Source organism: Anabas testudineus, chromosome 3, assembly GCF_900324465.2.
Source record: "Anabas testudineus chromosome 3, fAnaTes1.2, whole genome shotgun sequence".
NCBI classification, from domain to species: Eukaryota; Metazoa; Chordata; class Actinopteri; order Anabantiformes; family Anabantidae; genus Anabas; species Anabas testudineus.
Genome location: NC_046612.1, coordinates 1,734,718 through 1,751,441, shown reverse-complemented (window position 1 = coordinate 1,751,441; position 16,724 = coordinate 1,734,718). Strand labels below are relative to the sequence as shown.

Genomic DNA, 16,724 nt, shown 5'->3' with positions numbered 1-16,724 from the left:
ACACACACACAAACCTCCTGTGCTTGGAGCTTTACCCACCGAGCTAATTACATCAAAGTGTCATGAGTTCATCTCTGGGTCGATACTGTACCTTGAGGACCTAAACCCACCGGATTATTCTTTTATTCTGTTAAAGTTACCATTCAAAAAGTTACAAAGTGCTCTGAAGCAGCTGCTAATAGCTGCTACAGTCCTCAGTACGTTCTTTGTGTTGGACTCATTGTGATGGAATTTCAGAATGCAAATGAAAAGACGTGTGAGGAAAAAGAACATCTACCCAGAAAATCAAAATGGACACAACAGGAGTAAAAATGAAGGAGGGAAACCCAGGAGAGAGCGACTTCAGGTGGCGGCTAAAGACAGAGCTCTGCCAAACAGCCTCCATGCCAACATCCTATTCTTCTGTTTTATTCTGCAAGCACCCAATAATGAGGAGGAAAGGCTTTAACTCCCTGTACCGTCATGGGCATTCAGTGTACAGCTATCTGGAACCGTTCTCAGCACCCAAGGATGGGCACACACACACACACACACATATACACAAACCAGCAAAGAGCCTCAGTGCAAAGATGAATATTGGCAAAGATGAAACCGCTGTAGAAACTCAGGCAACACCCCCAGATGCTCATTTACAGAGGGCTACAATTAGGCCCCGCTGCTCTTGATGAAAAACCTTTATGTTTAAGCCACCTGTGGGAATAACAGTAAAGCAATATCCAACGACAGATCCAGTACACGTGCTGTATGCTCAGTGGGAATACAGCATAAAGCCACTGTATGCATTAGGTCCACAAACACAGGTTTGTCATTATATAATTAATGTTTCTTTATGTTTTTTATTTTTCTCTTCTTAATGTAGAAATACCTTTTCGAGCCTGTTTATTGTGAGTCACTGAGACTTTTAAGCTCTGGCTCATGAGAATTTATGAAACAAGTGCAGTATAATTAAATTGCAATTGTTGTACTGTTAAACCACCTCAAAATGAGAAACGGCTCAAAATGAAGCTCTCGTTTGCAACTACTGCTGCACAAATTCAGCCTTAAGGCATCAGTAGCCTTTCAAACTAAGTGCTTGTTAAATTAGTGAGCAGTATTTTAAAGCCAACAATGTTTGTGACCTTCTTAAAACTGACAACCTGCCTACTACATGCAGAACCCAGTGTAGTAAATACAGCATTTAATACTGTACTTATTACTGGAAGTGTTAACACTGAACACTTCGAGAGAGACCGACCAAAATATAAAATTTATATGTTGATCTGCTTTGCACCAATTTAAATTAAGCCTTAATTTATTATAGTATATTTACAGTTTGAAGCTTTACGTCCACTAAACATGAGTGAGTCTAAAAAACAAACATTAATGCAATACTATATAAAAACAAATACAATATATGTTTCCACTGAAAAATAAATTAAGTTTACCAATATTGGCTCTGAGGGTCTGTCCAAACTAAGCAAGTAGCTTTATGTTGAACTAACCTAATTTAGAGATTTGAAAGATGTGAACATGTTCAGTATACATGTGTGACGTACTGAGGGCAAACAGAATAGAAATGGTGGCTTTTCTTTTGTGCAGGTTTAAAGTCTGGACCTAAAAATATCATTCATTTTGCATCACTTACTTTCTGCCACTCATTAACATGTTAATGGGAAATGACAGGAACAATTATAAGACGCTTCTTCATTCATTTACCTTTTTCCTCTGGGCTTCCTCTGTAGTAAACAGCCCAAAATATTTCACTACACAGGCAGCTCAGGTGTTCTGAAGACCAGGGCTGATCTTAATATATTTTACTGAGTGCCAATAGTGTGGTTCTTTGTATTACTGAACCATGATGCACCTACGCAAGTAACTGTACTCATTCATTTGCAAGATCAGCGAGGGCAGCTGTGGCTCAGGAGGTAGAGCAGGTTGTCCATTAACCAAAGGCTGTTGGTTCACTCACAAATCCCTTCGGACTAAATGTAAATGTAGATCTACAATTAATGAATGGTCGGTGTAAAGAACAGATGCAGCTCCTAGCAGGATTTAGATGCTGATAATTAATAATATGCAGGCTCCTTATGAAAGCATCAATTTATCGGAATCGAGTGCATGTTACAACCACAAAGCCATTATTTTTATAAGAAATGAAAAGTTGCCATATTTCCAAACTAAACCAAGGTTCTGCTTATGACCATCTTTAAAAATAAAATGAAATAAGAATTGAACAGATTATGAAATAGATGTGTGTGCACTGTTGTTTTGTGTATTTCATCCATTTGAATCCTTCAAATGCAAATTTATTTAATCTCATGAGAAGGTCTTAAAGTTTTTCTTTGATATTATTTCTAAATCTGGGTCTAGAAGACAAAGTAAGGAAAGACTAATAGGTAAATGCAGAGACATTAAAAAGTTTGTAGGTCGAATCAAGCTTATTTAACTCAAATCATAAGAGTAATTTGAAATGTCTTAAACATCTGGAAATGCATCTGTTTGCTTGCGCTCACATTCCACTTTTTGGGCTTTTAAAAATATATATACTTGTTTGCTTAATGCATGCTGACGCTGCTTGAAGCCCAGAGTGGAAATGCCACAGAGACACTGTAGTATGGGATGTTTTAAAGCTTTAAAACAACAACACGGTGCTGTGTGTGAGTCTTCTATGTACCAGCTTCCACAAATAGGCTATAAATAAGGATATAAACCACCATTAAATCTCAATTTCCATTTCAATGGATCTTAACCAGAAGGCTGGATAACCTGAAAACAAATGTGTTACATTTCATATCGACTCCCACACCATCACACACCAACACATCATCTCCACACCCACCGTCTGCTGCAGGTCAGGGATGAGGATACGGACGACCAGCGAGTTCGTGTGAATGTCGTCCATGCGGTTCTGCGATGGCTCGGCGGTGGCCCTTATGGTTTCGTAAATGGTTTCTTCACGGGAGCTGTCAGAGGCACAGTCGTCGGAGTAGTCAGAAAAGCTCTGGGCCATCTCATCCTCACTGGAGGTGGGGCTCCGGGGCATAGTCAGCAGGCCTGGTGGATTCAGCTGGAACACAAAGAGGGAAAAAGGTCATGGGTCATTAAAGAGAGTAGGCCTTAAAATGTAAGAACTGCCCATGATCCCATTAAACACCTTTTGGTTTTTTGGAGAGTGAAAAATGGTGCTTGTTAGTTTATGCACTAGTTTAACCCTCATCTATTCTCTGCTCAGGGCCTGCAGAGTCGGCTCCAGCAAACCCCCAGAGGAATTAATATGTGTCCATTTTCAAAAAAGGTTTTGCTTTATTAAGGTGAGTGAATAAAAAAGGGTGAGAACTGAACTGTCAAGCAATCGAACCAAAGACCTTAAAAATGCGGCGGCCTGAGTGGCTGTGCTCCATTTAGCTGAGGCGTCAACGTGATTTATGGATCATCAAATGAAACACGTAACATGTCATCAGTCACTGCTTGTAGCAACGCTAGCACAGGTGACCTGGTTAAATCCGAAACATGAAAAAAGCTCTGTACCTAATATTCACACTGTTCACAGGGACTGTTGGTTTGAATATAATCCTTTAATTATATCACTGGGCTGCTTGCGGATTTCTTAACTTAAAGATATCGAGAGGGAAGTTAAGATGATAATTTGACACATTTCAGAGTAAAATAGAACAGAAATACACAGAAGTTATTTTTGGTCCAGAGCACTATAATAAGTGTCCCACTCGAGCCGATGTTAAGGTGACTCATTGACACGACGCCCTTCTGGTTGATTTCTTGGTGCAAAACACAAAAAACAGAAAGACTAATCAGCCACAACATTAAAACCACTGACAGGTGAAGTGAATAAAATCCATTATCTCATACAATGCACCTGTCTACGGGGGAAATATTGGGCAGCAAGTGAACAGTCAGTTCTTGAAGTTGATGGCAGCGTAATCTGAGATCAGATCTGAGCAACTGTGATAAGGGTCAGAACAGCTCCCAAACCCTCCGGTCTGGTCTGGTGTGGTGGTCCTGATGTGAACTGGACATTACCTACTAAAAGAGAAGAGGAAGGACTGTGACTGTGTTCTTTAATCCTAAAGTTATATGTTTAAAAATCTCAGTAAATCTCCTTTCATACAGTATCACACTGTATTGAATCGTAATCTCTGTATCATGATACAGATACAGATGATTGTTACCAACACACACGCCTACCTAATATTCTATTGTGTGTGTTGCTAATGGAGACCTGAAGCTAAAGATTCCAGCACAAACCTCAGCATTAGACTATTAGTTTATATATGTAGAATGATTCACCATCAACTAACCTCCTGAAAAACAGACTGAACGCTGAGAATAGACGTAAACATCTCTCCCAGTCCTCGTTCTACATTTGATGTGGGTAGAGTATCAAGTTGTGAGGATTTTCATCCAAAGACTCTGGGATTTGATCAGTCTAATGTGGGTGTGACTTAGTTAGCTCTGAGTCTCAGTAGAACCGCAGTGATTCAGAGCTGGACAAAACCATTTACTTAACAGCAACTGTGGAACTGCTCAGTTCCCCTTACTCTGAATCAGACGGTGGAGGTGGAAGAAGAAGTGAATAATTTCCAGAAAACGTAACCAGTTGAAATCCACACACTTCTGATGTATGATCCATTTCCCTGGTTTTATAAGATCTGCGTTTTGCAGGATGTTTTTACATTTATTTTTTTTTAGATACTGGACATTTAATAATTTATTCATGTGAAAGGGTCCAGGTTGAGTTATGGGCGCCACCTTGCAGCATCCGTGACACTCATCCCATGGTTGTGCTCGTCATTGTGTCACGGCTCTGCTGATGAAAGTGTTTTCGTACAACAACAGATAATCCATTCCAATAAGTTTTTTACTTAGATGTGCGATGGATGGATTTTCCTCCCACAGATTGTTTTCACTTCTCTGGATTTATTCTGTTCTTTTACCCGAAAATAAAACCCGATCTCACTGGGTTTTGTCCGACTGCTGCACTGTGACAAATGACACAATCTCAACATGGGACTTGTTATAACAAAGCATTTAGGAAATTGCCAGTTTTCACATCAGTGTGAACAGCTGCTTCTGCTTTATAGGAACCTTTTGCACATTTTCATTTTTACTTCCTGCTGAGGACTTCATAATGTAATACGTATAATTTTCTTCCATGATTTTCCACGGAGCCAGCATGTGGCTAATTATAAAGGTACTCTACTGTAAGTGTATGCAAAATAGATGTACGTTTCTCCATAAGTACATTTGTTCCTATGCAAAAAAATACACTGAAAAACTTACAGAATTTAGAAATAGACACTAGTATCAGTCAATGGTGACTTATTCATATGACTAATGGTTGGACAACAGACCTTGACGTGTGGCCAGGAACTGGGGACTAGGAGTCTTAATAACTTAATCAGTTAGCACTTGTTAGGCTCAAATAAAGATGAAAGTTCTGACACTTTCAGCGTCTATCACAGTCAGTTGAGGGACTTGTCTGGACTGTCATTTCCACAGGAAATGGTGAAGACCTGTCTCCCTCTCTTCGTCCAGTCTAAAGTGAAACAATGACCTGTTGGTTTTATGCAAAACAGCAAATGATATTACAAAAGCAAATCGACAAACTTGTTGACTAAATACAGAGGAGACTTCCAATGCCAGGTCCTCATCACCTCAAAAAAACAAAAAAACAAAAGCTAATCAAAGACACATAATTCCTGCGTGTCACATAAAGTGACAATTATCAACTGATTAGCATGCTAATTAATTCATAGCCAATCCATCCCCATAGCAACACTCATAAAACATAAGGAAAACTGTGAAAGGTGACTTTGATGTAATATGCATGATCTTTAAAAGTGATCACTGGAAAGATTCTCCATCAACGTATTTACAATATAACACTTTCATAACCTCTGGTGATGCCTGTGACTGGCTTTGAGGTTGTTTCTGTGCAGTGACCAAGTTTTAGCATGATTACAAATGATGAGTCAAAAGCTGCAGATGCATTGAAAGGTCTGATGAAATCTCCAGGCTCAGGCTGATCTGGGGTCTGATGACATTCAGATGTCTGAGTGACTGACAGTTTTCAGGAGATTGCACCATTCCAACAACTTCTACACATCAGCCTCATTAACCTGCTTATGTAGCAGCATGCTGTGACATCTGTCAGGTTTTTAATGTACAACACAGTCAAATCAAGAGGATTTCTCCAGGGCTGAAATACACTTGCTGGGTTTAAGTAGCATCCCGTCTTCTCTGGCTGCTTTTATCAAAGTAAATGTGTGAAATTTAGTGTGAGACAGGGAGCGAGAGAGAGGCAGAAGAATGGCCTTAAAAAAACACCTTTACTTTATCTCTGACACACACACACACACACACACACACACACACACACACACACACACACCTGTGTCCATTGTAACCAGGCCATTTCTAGCCAACCCCAGATTCATTTGTCTGCCACATCAGTCCTTCACTTCATTCAGTGGAGTAATTGAAAAGATGAAAAGACTCTCTCTCAGACTTTCTAAATCTTTAGGTACCTAAGAGAGTATGCAGAGTTCAGTAATGAACACAGTAATTTGCTTTCATTTGCATGAGCCGTGCATGTGTGTGTGTGTGTGTGTGTATGATTGAGTGCGCTGGAAAAAGAGGAAGAGAAGGAGGAAATAACATTGTTCTCTCCAGTGTAAATTACCATGACATCCATAAGGTTAACACCTGAAGCAGTGCCAGGAGCCATTAAGGCAGAACAAATACATGTGATACTTTGCATTAAGGTACATTAAAGGATCAATCAGTAATGTCAATAAGTAGTTTGCATTTCTTCATTCAGTGGCCGTCAGACAGGTAAAGAACTGACGACACAGCGACAATCAGCTGCTTCTGTTCTGTAGTTGTGGTCGATGATCTGCAGACTCAGCTTGTTGCTGTGCTGTCTGTCTGATTATGACGTGTGCTGACTTCAGGTTTTACACTCACTTCCCCTGAAGCTGTCACAGAGGAGATTCAGCCATTAACCAGTGTAATATTTAGTTAGGTCGATGTCCACTGATCAGTTGACCTTTAACCTCCTGATGGGCCCAGAATGTTTCTCCAAAGGCGGGAAACAGCTGTCAAAGAATACCAGACAGTATCAGACCAACATTAAACCTGATTCACTAAAAGAAGAACTGGTTTACGACAGATATTAACTATTAACTTTACTATCTTTACTAAGTACTTATTAACAGATGCACTGCAGTTACTACAGCTACTTCTTATAGAAGCAAAGACTTGTTTATTTCTGAACCTAATAAGAATTTCCTACAAAATTGGTGGTCACCAGATGTTGAAGAAGCTACTGTTAATGAGAAATGCTAATTGCTAATCAGTAACAATATGAAGAAAATCCTGCGTTTTTTGGTTTCCTGGAAAGTGAAGTGGGAGTTCAGAAGTGCTCTGGGAGGGAGAGTGGGAAGAACAGTTCATTCAAATCAGACGTTAAGGAAATGTCTGTTACCACTGGATGAATAGGAAAGCACCAGCACAAAGAGGTGTGTGTGTGTGTTTGTGTGTGAGACAATACAGACACACAGATCCTTTCCCATCACAGCCTGTTGAAGAGAGTGAGCTGTTTTCTATTCTAACTCCGTTCGTACCTCACACAGACACAACACAGGCAGCTCAGTGCCTCAGGGGAATATTCAACAGACTCATTAAATACCAACCATCTCACAGCACTTTGTTATAATGATATATTCCCTGTTATGGGTGCAACTCATCTAGGTACAATAAATTACTGTAGACCAACTACAACAACTGTCATGTTAGTAAAGCATCTTATTACCAGTGATCCCTGCGTTGCTTGAATAAGTCGGCATGAAAAGGTTACCTGTGACACTGACATGGGGGGACATGCAGTACAGTACTGAGACCTGATTCTGTTTTTCTCTAAGACTGGGAACAAGCCTGAAAAGTTGTCACACGTTGTGCACAATCACAACATGGTTAGATCACTTCAGAGCCTGAAGACATCTTGGTTTTACTAAAAAATAGTTCTGGTTTTAATCTTCTACTCAACAGCAGGCGACAGACAGAGCGACTCAAACACGGGTTACAGTCTTCATTCATTGATGCCAGCACGTCTGGAGATTTTTAATAAGTTTCATATGTTCCGGCATCAAAACAGGAACAGGTATATTAGCTGGCGCTGCTCACGAAGATACAGAATAAATAATGTTTGATATGTCAGACAGACTGTAGATACAGAGAAGCAAGAAGAGAGGAAACGTTCTAGTTAAAGAGAACTTCAGCTCCACCTCGTCTTCAGGGGAACTAGTTCTGAAACCTGGTCAGCTGGATTCTGAATTAATTCACACCGTTTTATCGTTTGTTCTCCTAAAATCAAACATTCATTCTTTAGTTACCTGCTTCTCCTTCAGTGGGTACTGGGAGATCTACAGTGTCTGGCCTGGACAGGCTGCAAGTCACAGGGCTGATCTGTCTGATCTGTCAGTACAGACTAACCCAGACCCCCAATCCAGGAACAGATCCAGCCTAACCTGATCCTGATCTGAGCATTGAGATACCATGCACAGTACAGCTAAAACAAGGTGTTTGGATTAATATCGGGATCAGCACAGTGGCAAAGTTAGAGATGTAAACCTCAAACAATGGATGTCATCACTGTTTCACATAAATATCTACACAGAGACATTAAGACACAGGTTTTACTTGGTTTGCTTTCTGTATTGTAGGTAAGTATTGAATATGTACTACGTGAATGTATTTGTGTCCATAGACGTGCACAAATGAGATTTGATCTAAGTTGGGTGTCATTTTTAAAGTAATAACATTCTGTGTACGACACAAATGTGTTGAGGAAAATGAGTTTGTTGGGTTTCACTTCAGTGAAGGTCAGAAGTCTGAAAACAGTGAAAGGTCAAAGATGACAGACAAGCGATGAGCTTGTTCATTCAGTGGAGATTATCTCTGGGGTCCTCTTGGTTCTGTGCATCACTGAATTGACAGTTTGAGCTTGATTGATGCCGTCTGTGCACTTACTGAATGTGCCTTCACTTTTACTGTGTCAGTTTAATATTGAATGGATGCACTTGTTAATTTTATGTTACTCAGAATGAAAAAGTGTTTTTAGAACATTTTTAAAAACACTCTGAATAGTAATTAGGTGCATGATCATTATCATCATCAGTTATAAAACCAATTCTAAAGAGTAAGAAGTTTGGAGCACAATGGAAAATAATCGGTGGCTTCATGAGACCAAATCAAATTGTGTGGGAAGAAGAACATGATGTCCAGTGAGCACCATCACCTCATTAACTGCTCCTGCAATCTCTACAGTGATGCGTGGTAGCATGAGAGCGGCTGAGACTGGGAGACTGGTCAGAACTGAACGACGGGTTGCCAAGAAAAAGCTGCTCTTCAGTGACCCAGTCACAGCCCAAACCATCTCTCTGCGGAGGGAGCTGAAGAAGGCAGTTCACTGATGTTTCCCATCCAATATGACAGAATGTGAGAGGATCTGTCGGGAAGAACGAGGTCCAGTGACCAAACCCAGGTGCGAGACCTACACTGAGCAGTAATCTATGTAATCTATGATGAACATCTAAAAACATGATTTTACTTTGTCATTAGAAGAAACTGAGCATAGATTGATGGGATAAGAGGTCAGTTTTCTTTATTTACATTGAATCTACACATCTTTACAGTCATATTCTAATAGGAGAAAAGACGACAACAGCTCGAGTCGTCATACATCAGTCGTAAAGGCAGAATGTTGAATGTCTGTATGTTACAGGTCGGAAGCTTGAATACGTCATTAAGCATTTTAAAAAAAAAAGCTTTGAGCAATTATTGGTAATCTACCTTTTTCCTTTCTGTATTCCTGGGTTGACTTTATTTGTGGTATCTGGTGATGTTCTTCGGTCACATTAAGACTCATCAAAACAACTGACTTTGGAACTGAATTTGAAGTTTTGATTGAGCAGAAAATGTCAGCACTAAATATCACTTGATGCCAGTCGGACCTGCTGCTTTTAATGGCTGACATTTGGCAAAGACGATCAACTATCACACAGGAGGAAACCTTCTGAGGAAGAGGAGCACAGAGCAATTTTTATATCTACTACATTACTAGAAGAAATACCTTAACACCGGTTCAATGTTTGAGAAATGATCCAATACAGCAGCAGGCTTTTTCATAACTTTGTCATATTCTGAGACGTGTAGTGGAAACAGAAAAGGAGGAGAGTTCAGCAATAAAAATGTTATTTGAAATTAACATCAAATATTTATAACACTATATATTATAACAGAATTACAGAATCTTATGTAGGACGTTTACTTAAAGCTTTAGAGACATTCATGCTTTCTGAGGCTCATATTGGAAAACATGCTTCTATTTTTTTACCTTTGTCTTTTACATTTCTGCTCATTCTGCCTTTTTACTTTGCCTGTATGTTGCTATTCAGTTAATGTTTAGGCCTCACGTTGCCGTCATCATAAAACACGTAGTCATAGCTGCGTCAAATTGCCCCTTTTGCCAGTTCACAGTTAAACTGTGTGAATATTTGTATAGATTCATTTTTCTGACTCATAATTATAATAATCACCAAAAGCAAGCAGCAAAGACAAAGCCTGCATTCAAGCACCATCTCTTGTTGCTCTATCTAAAGGTTGTGTTGTCATTTTATCTAAAGGTTACCTCTGCAGCCTTTTAACCCTCCCAACAGGGGCAGAGGGTTAAAGTTCTATCACTTAGCAACAGAGGATGTAGGCGGAGGACCTGAATTATCTCCCACTGGAAACATCCTTTTAAAAATGGTTTCCGAGACTTCCCGGGTTGTTCCAGGACAGGGCATTGTTCGGGGGTTTCTCAGGAGATGTTTAAAGAGCACTTTAACAGAGCTGATAGAGGTTTTAAAGGAGCTGCTACACCCTGAAAAAGAACCCATGCAGTGCTGGAATTCAAGGAAGCAGTTCCAGAGGGCACTGGATGTGTTTATAAGACTGATGCCTTCTCCTTGACAACTTAGTCTTTACTCATCTCACTCCTGTTCAACATAATCAAATGAAGTCCATGTGACTGAACTCATAACAAAGAGGAAAAGACCACGTGGTCTGACCAAGTCAGGGTTTGTTTTTTATTGATGTTCGAATAGTTTAGACTGAAAAGATTAAGAGCACTGAGTTCTGTCTCTGACCTTCACTTTATTCTAATATCCTCAGGTATATGTTGTGTCACACTGGCATCTCAAGGTTACATTTAGTCACAGCTCTTATTTTGAAGGTTAAAGGTGAGAAGGTCCAAATAAAAACAAATGCTACATTTTTAGGATCACACAGTTTTTGTCAGTGTTTATTTCATATTATGATTCTTCAGAATTAATTTACAGCATCCTGTCATAGATTTGATATGTTTGAATGTAAATGTGAGTGGGCTAGAAAATCTGCTTCATGCAGCTTTTATTTTTTATCTTTATCTTGTTTTTTTACACCTTTATTTAACATCAGACAGAAAAGAGACAGAAAACCAGAGCAGAGCAGTGGATGTCACTGAATGGGACCTTTAAGCTGCTCTGTTAGTTCTGAAGAGAAGCTGCACTATGGAAATGCACATTTCAGTGTTACGTGCATGTTAAAACAGGCATTTCCTGCCGTTTCACATCTTTATTGTATTTCACTTCGAGTACTGAGCTGAATGTAAATATGCATTCTAACTACAAGCATGATTCACAGACATGGAAAGTGACTACATAACCCATATTTACTAAGTACAATTTTGAGATCTCTTTCCATTTTATGCAACTCCAGACTTTGACTTCACTACATTTCAGAGGAGATTAATGAACATTTACTCCAAAACATTTATTTGATAACGGTTATTACAGTGAACGCATCAATAATTATAACTCACTGCGTTCATGTGAAATGAACCTTGTACTCAGTCAATATTCTTATACTTATTATTTCTACACCACAAATGAGTTTGTCTTCTTTGATGAAACCGTGTCTGATTGACTGTATAACAGAGTAAATTAACCAAGAAGCTTCCAAAAGATTTTATTTTGTTAAATCAACATTAATTAGTTTCATCTAACTGAAGGTGAAATCATCATCACTGACCTCTCTCCTGCTACACCTTGTTAAGACACTGTTGAAGAATGATGTTCTCAAATATCAGATTCATCCTTCAGCCCTCGCTGAATAAAACTCATTCTATTGTTAACAGGCTCAATTAATTGAGTTACATCAGTTAAAAAGTTCTGGTTCATGGCTGGAGAGTGATTCATTATCCGTCTGATGGTTTTAAATATACTCTACCTCCAGAGGATGTGATGATGTTAAGATACCGAATGAATAAGGTTTCTTCTTTTCTATTATCATTGTACAATACATTCAAACAAACGTGTGTGCAGCTCTTTCTTACCTCGGTACAAACAGCTCATGGCTGAGCCCTCCGTCATCAATCCATTTTTATTAAGGACTTTTTAATTAGTAGGACATGATTGATCACTAGCGAGGCAGCGTGTCGGCCTCGAGAGTGAAACTGGGAGGCAGAACAATAGCAATAACAACAGCTGTTATTAAATCGCTTGTAGTAAATAGATCTTTGCCACTTCAGTGTTTGTCCTGAGCCAAATCTGAACTAACAACAACAGTCTGTATAATGGAGGTAAATTACACAGCCTGGCTGTTTCTTTACCGATATTCAGATCAAACCGTTTCCAAATGTGCAAAAACTCGTTTAGAGAAACAGCTGCAGTTTATGGTTCCCGTCAAAATGTGATGAGCGTTTTCTTTTTGTGGTTTCTAACTCACAAACACAATGTGAAAAGGAACCCTCCATCACCTCGTTAAAGTTTTCTACCCCACCAACAAAAGAGCTGGACTCGAAGAGTCCACACACACACACACACACACACACACACACACACACACACACACACACCAGTGTACCATTTCTGTTAATCTACCACCTGCTGCTTTAATCAACACAGAAGTCACACACACTTACACAGGACAGTGCTGTGCCAAGTTCGTCTGTCTTCAACAAATAGATCAGCACTAGTTTGTCTTTGTAATCCCTCTGGAACTTGCTGGATATGTACGACAAATGGCACAAAGGGACGTGTAGTACGAGGAGTGAGAACTTTATGTCTGTGTTTCTGTGGAGTCACTGATCTGGCTGTGGAACAGATGCTAAAGAGTCTTTTACTGGGAAAGATGTGATCTTACATTAAAACCACCGGTTGGTGCTGATGTTGTGGAACTAGAAGAGGTCAGAAAACGTCAATAACATTGACTAAATACTGTAGTTCATGGAGCACATGGTCCCAATCTGTCCTATGACACAGAGACTCAACAAAACATTCGTTCAAACGCTTTGTGTTTAATGACAGAACAAATAGAAACTATTGTGTTTTTGTATGCAGATACTGTTATGACACAACCTGCGTCTGTATTATTGTATATGTATGTAATGTTTTAATTTCACTACATGTCCAGGTGATTCAGTGGTTACAACTACTGCAGCAGTTACTGTAATTATCGATTTATCAGTTTAGTCTCTAAAAATAGAGACTGCAGTTTAAAAAAAAAACCTTATCGGACATTTGTGGAAGCAGCTTCTTACATCACAGCTACATTTAATGTTTGGGCAAATTCAAGCTGCCATAGTAACAACTCGTGCTGTGTGTGAGGTGTTTAGGAACAGCACAGAGAGTAGGTCATCAGTGTTAGCATATAACCCCACACCCCACTGTACCAACTGACCTGTGATGACTTTCTCTTCCTCTTTTAGCCTTCGTTATGTTACTAATCTAACAAAATTACTTTCCCATTTCTTTCACTATTAACGCTGTAACACATATACAACCCCAAATTATTAATCGATTTAAAGTTGTGAAATAATCTGTATATTTTGTTTTAATAAGAGATAAAGTCTGAACTGAAACACTGATTTGGTGAATTTTTACTCCCCTATGAAATATAATGCCTATATCAGAGTCTTCACACATCTTTCAGGACCTGCTTTTAGGGGTAGAGATGAATAATTTGTACAGTTGATTTGTTGCTAAAGAATCAAAGTTAAAAAAAAAAAAAAACTACTTCTGACAGTTTTCCAGGGCCAAAGCAACGTCTACATAAATTTCAAGGATATCGACTTTTGCTTGATAAATAACTTTGAATTTAGTCACATCGTAAAATTGATGGATTTTCAGTGGAAGAGTTGAAAGATTAACAGTCAACTTAAATGTCAACCTGTACAAAATAATTGTCATAATTATGATCAAGAAGTTCAGCGTTTATTAGCTGCACGAGGAGCAGCAGTTGGCTACAGAAGCCGTCACGCTGGCTAAGCTGTTATATGTGGACATACAGTGCAGCTCTTGTCCTCTTTCATCGGTGCAGCGTGTCATCACCACCATTCAGCACTGTATGCCCTGCAATTCCTTCCCTACTGACCTGAACAATCAGAGAGCAACGGTGTGATTTCCCTGCTGAGGCTTGGGAGGAGAGCAGTGAAGTGCTGAGAGAGAAGGATAAACCGAGGTGAGATGAATGTAGTGAGGGGAAAAAAGTGTTTTTTATAAAGATGAGAGTGGAAAGTTTGGATTTTTTTATACACAAAAAAGAAGCATTTGAGATAATGGAGGGACTGACTTTCAAAGTCAGTGGTTGCCAAAGTTAGATATGGGGGCACCGTGCTGTGGTTCAACAAAGCCTGAAAATGTATGACTTTGGCATCTAGTTGCGACAAAGACCTGCTTGTTAGCACAACTCTCAAATGAATGGATACTGAGCTAAATGGCTGTCTGTGTCCTTGACTTTAAAGTCTGTCACTGTGATATATTGTATATCTGAGATCTGTCTACATTCTGCCATGATCCCCCTCTTTTCTGTCGCCAGAACAAAAGAAAGGACACAAATGGTCGACTGCTTTAAAAAAGAAAACACTGCATTCATGCTTGTGTGCATATTTGTGAATATCAGCAAGATGAAAGAGAAAGAGAGAGGAGAGAAAAGAGTTTACTCTTCATTTCACAGTGAATAATTGCTGTTACATGGGAGTGCACTCCTTTTCAGGACTTTGCTTTCAACAAACTTGAGCAACTGTAAAATTGCATAGAAGCTGCAGAGACTCTAAAAAAGCTTTGAGATAAATGCTGATCACGGTTCACTTGTATTTTCTGCTTGGCTTTTGTAGTCATGACAATATTCACCTTTAAAAAGCCTAATAACCTTCACTCTAAATATTAAATATTGTGAATAGTAAAAAGTAAAAGTTTAAATTAGCCCACTTCAAAGGTTTAGGATCACTTAGGGTTGCATTGCCTTGCAACATCTTTAAAAGTTGAACACACACACACACACACACACACACACACACACACCCACACACACCCACACACACACACACACACACACACACACACACACACACACACACACACACACACACACACTGCTGACAACAGCTGTGCTGATTAAAGTGAGTTTGCACATTTTTCAATTCAGTTCAGTTTTATTTTTGATATCACTAAATCACAATTCACTTTACAGTGTTTAAGTTTAAGACCTTCTAAAATAAAACTGTATACAGAATTATATAGAAAACCCAACAACCCCACTGAGCAGCACCAGGAGACAGAGGGGGGGGAAAAACTCCAGCAGAACCAGGCTCAGGGTGGGCGGCCATCTGCCTCGACCGGTTGGGGTAAGTGGAAAGAGCCACACAATACAACAATAAATAACAACCTGTGTCCACACCAGGATCAGGACCACACCTTAAATGCTATAACTCTTCTTCACAATTTCAATTTCCACTCTCTGTGTTGTTTATGTCAAAGTGAACAATTTAAATTATGGTTTTGTCACAAAACAAGCAGAAAAGACTATTAGGAGAAATACAAATCTGACTTTGTCTGGACATAGAAGCGTATAGTTGAAGGGATGAAGCAGAGGAAAAGATGTGTCCTGACTTTAGCCACTGTCCAGTAAGTGATGAGACAGTGATGGACAGGTACTACCATTTATGACATTTCATCTTACAATATGAAATTACACTATGATTGAAAATCACATAACCTTCACAATTACAGCATGAATTTGAAGGCTTCATTGTTACACTGCCGGTGTGTGCTCGAGTGTGTCCGTGCACGATGTACGTCTCAAAAACCTGTTAATAAGAACGGCAGCCTGTCAAGACTGATTTGAACCCGGGTTGGAACAATGCACAGCCTCAAACACATGAATTAAAGCTCCTGGTCTCAACAGGAATCCCTAAACAATGATGTTATTTTAAAACAGGCACGTCACACAGCCCATATACTATAAATGCAAATGATTAGTCCAACCACCTTCTTTTATTCCTTCTTAATTTAAATGGCTGTGAGCGACAGGCTGGTTCACAGCAGTAATCATGAAGCCATTCATGCCGCTCTGCACGATGTATTGTTTATGGTAGTGAAGCCGGGCCTAGCACTAAACTCAGCAATCCAGCTTTTATTCATGAAGATCCCACTCAGGTCTGCACAACACTGAAAAAACAACTTTAATTTTCTGCTTTGTTCATTTGTATAAAAGTGAAAAGTGTATGTTAACACTGGATGTCAGCTAATAGCTACAGTTTCTATTTAAAGTCTCAGGAAAGCTCTTGTTGATGGTCACCTGGAACTAAAAGTGACTAGAAATACATTAATAATGAGCAGTGCATGCAGTTACTTTGCCACATGTCA

General features: G+C 39.3%; 1 protein-coding gene across 4 annotated transcripts in view; it reads right to left on the bottom strand.

The window, feature by feature from the left end:
• Positions 1–16,724, bottom strand: part of shank2b (SH3 and multiple ankyrin repeat domains 2b) — a 153,528-nt gene that overhangs the window by 106,053 nt on the left and 30,751 nt on the right. For all 4 annotated transcript variants that reach the window (XM_026377669.1, XM_026377666.1, XM_026377667.1 and 1 more), the window contains exon 2: positions 2,819–3,046. In XM_026377669.1, the coding sequence (XP_026233454.1) occupies positions 2,819–3,022 (204 nt within the window). In that variant the 5' untranslated portion in view covers positions 3,023–3,046. The remainder of the gene's footprint in view (positions 1–2,818; positions 3,047–16,724) is intronic.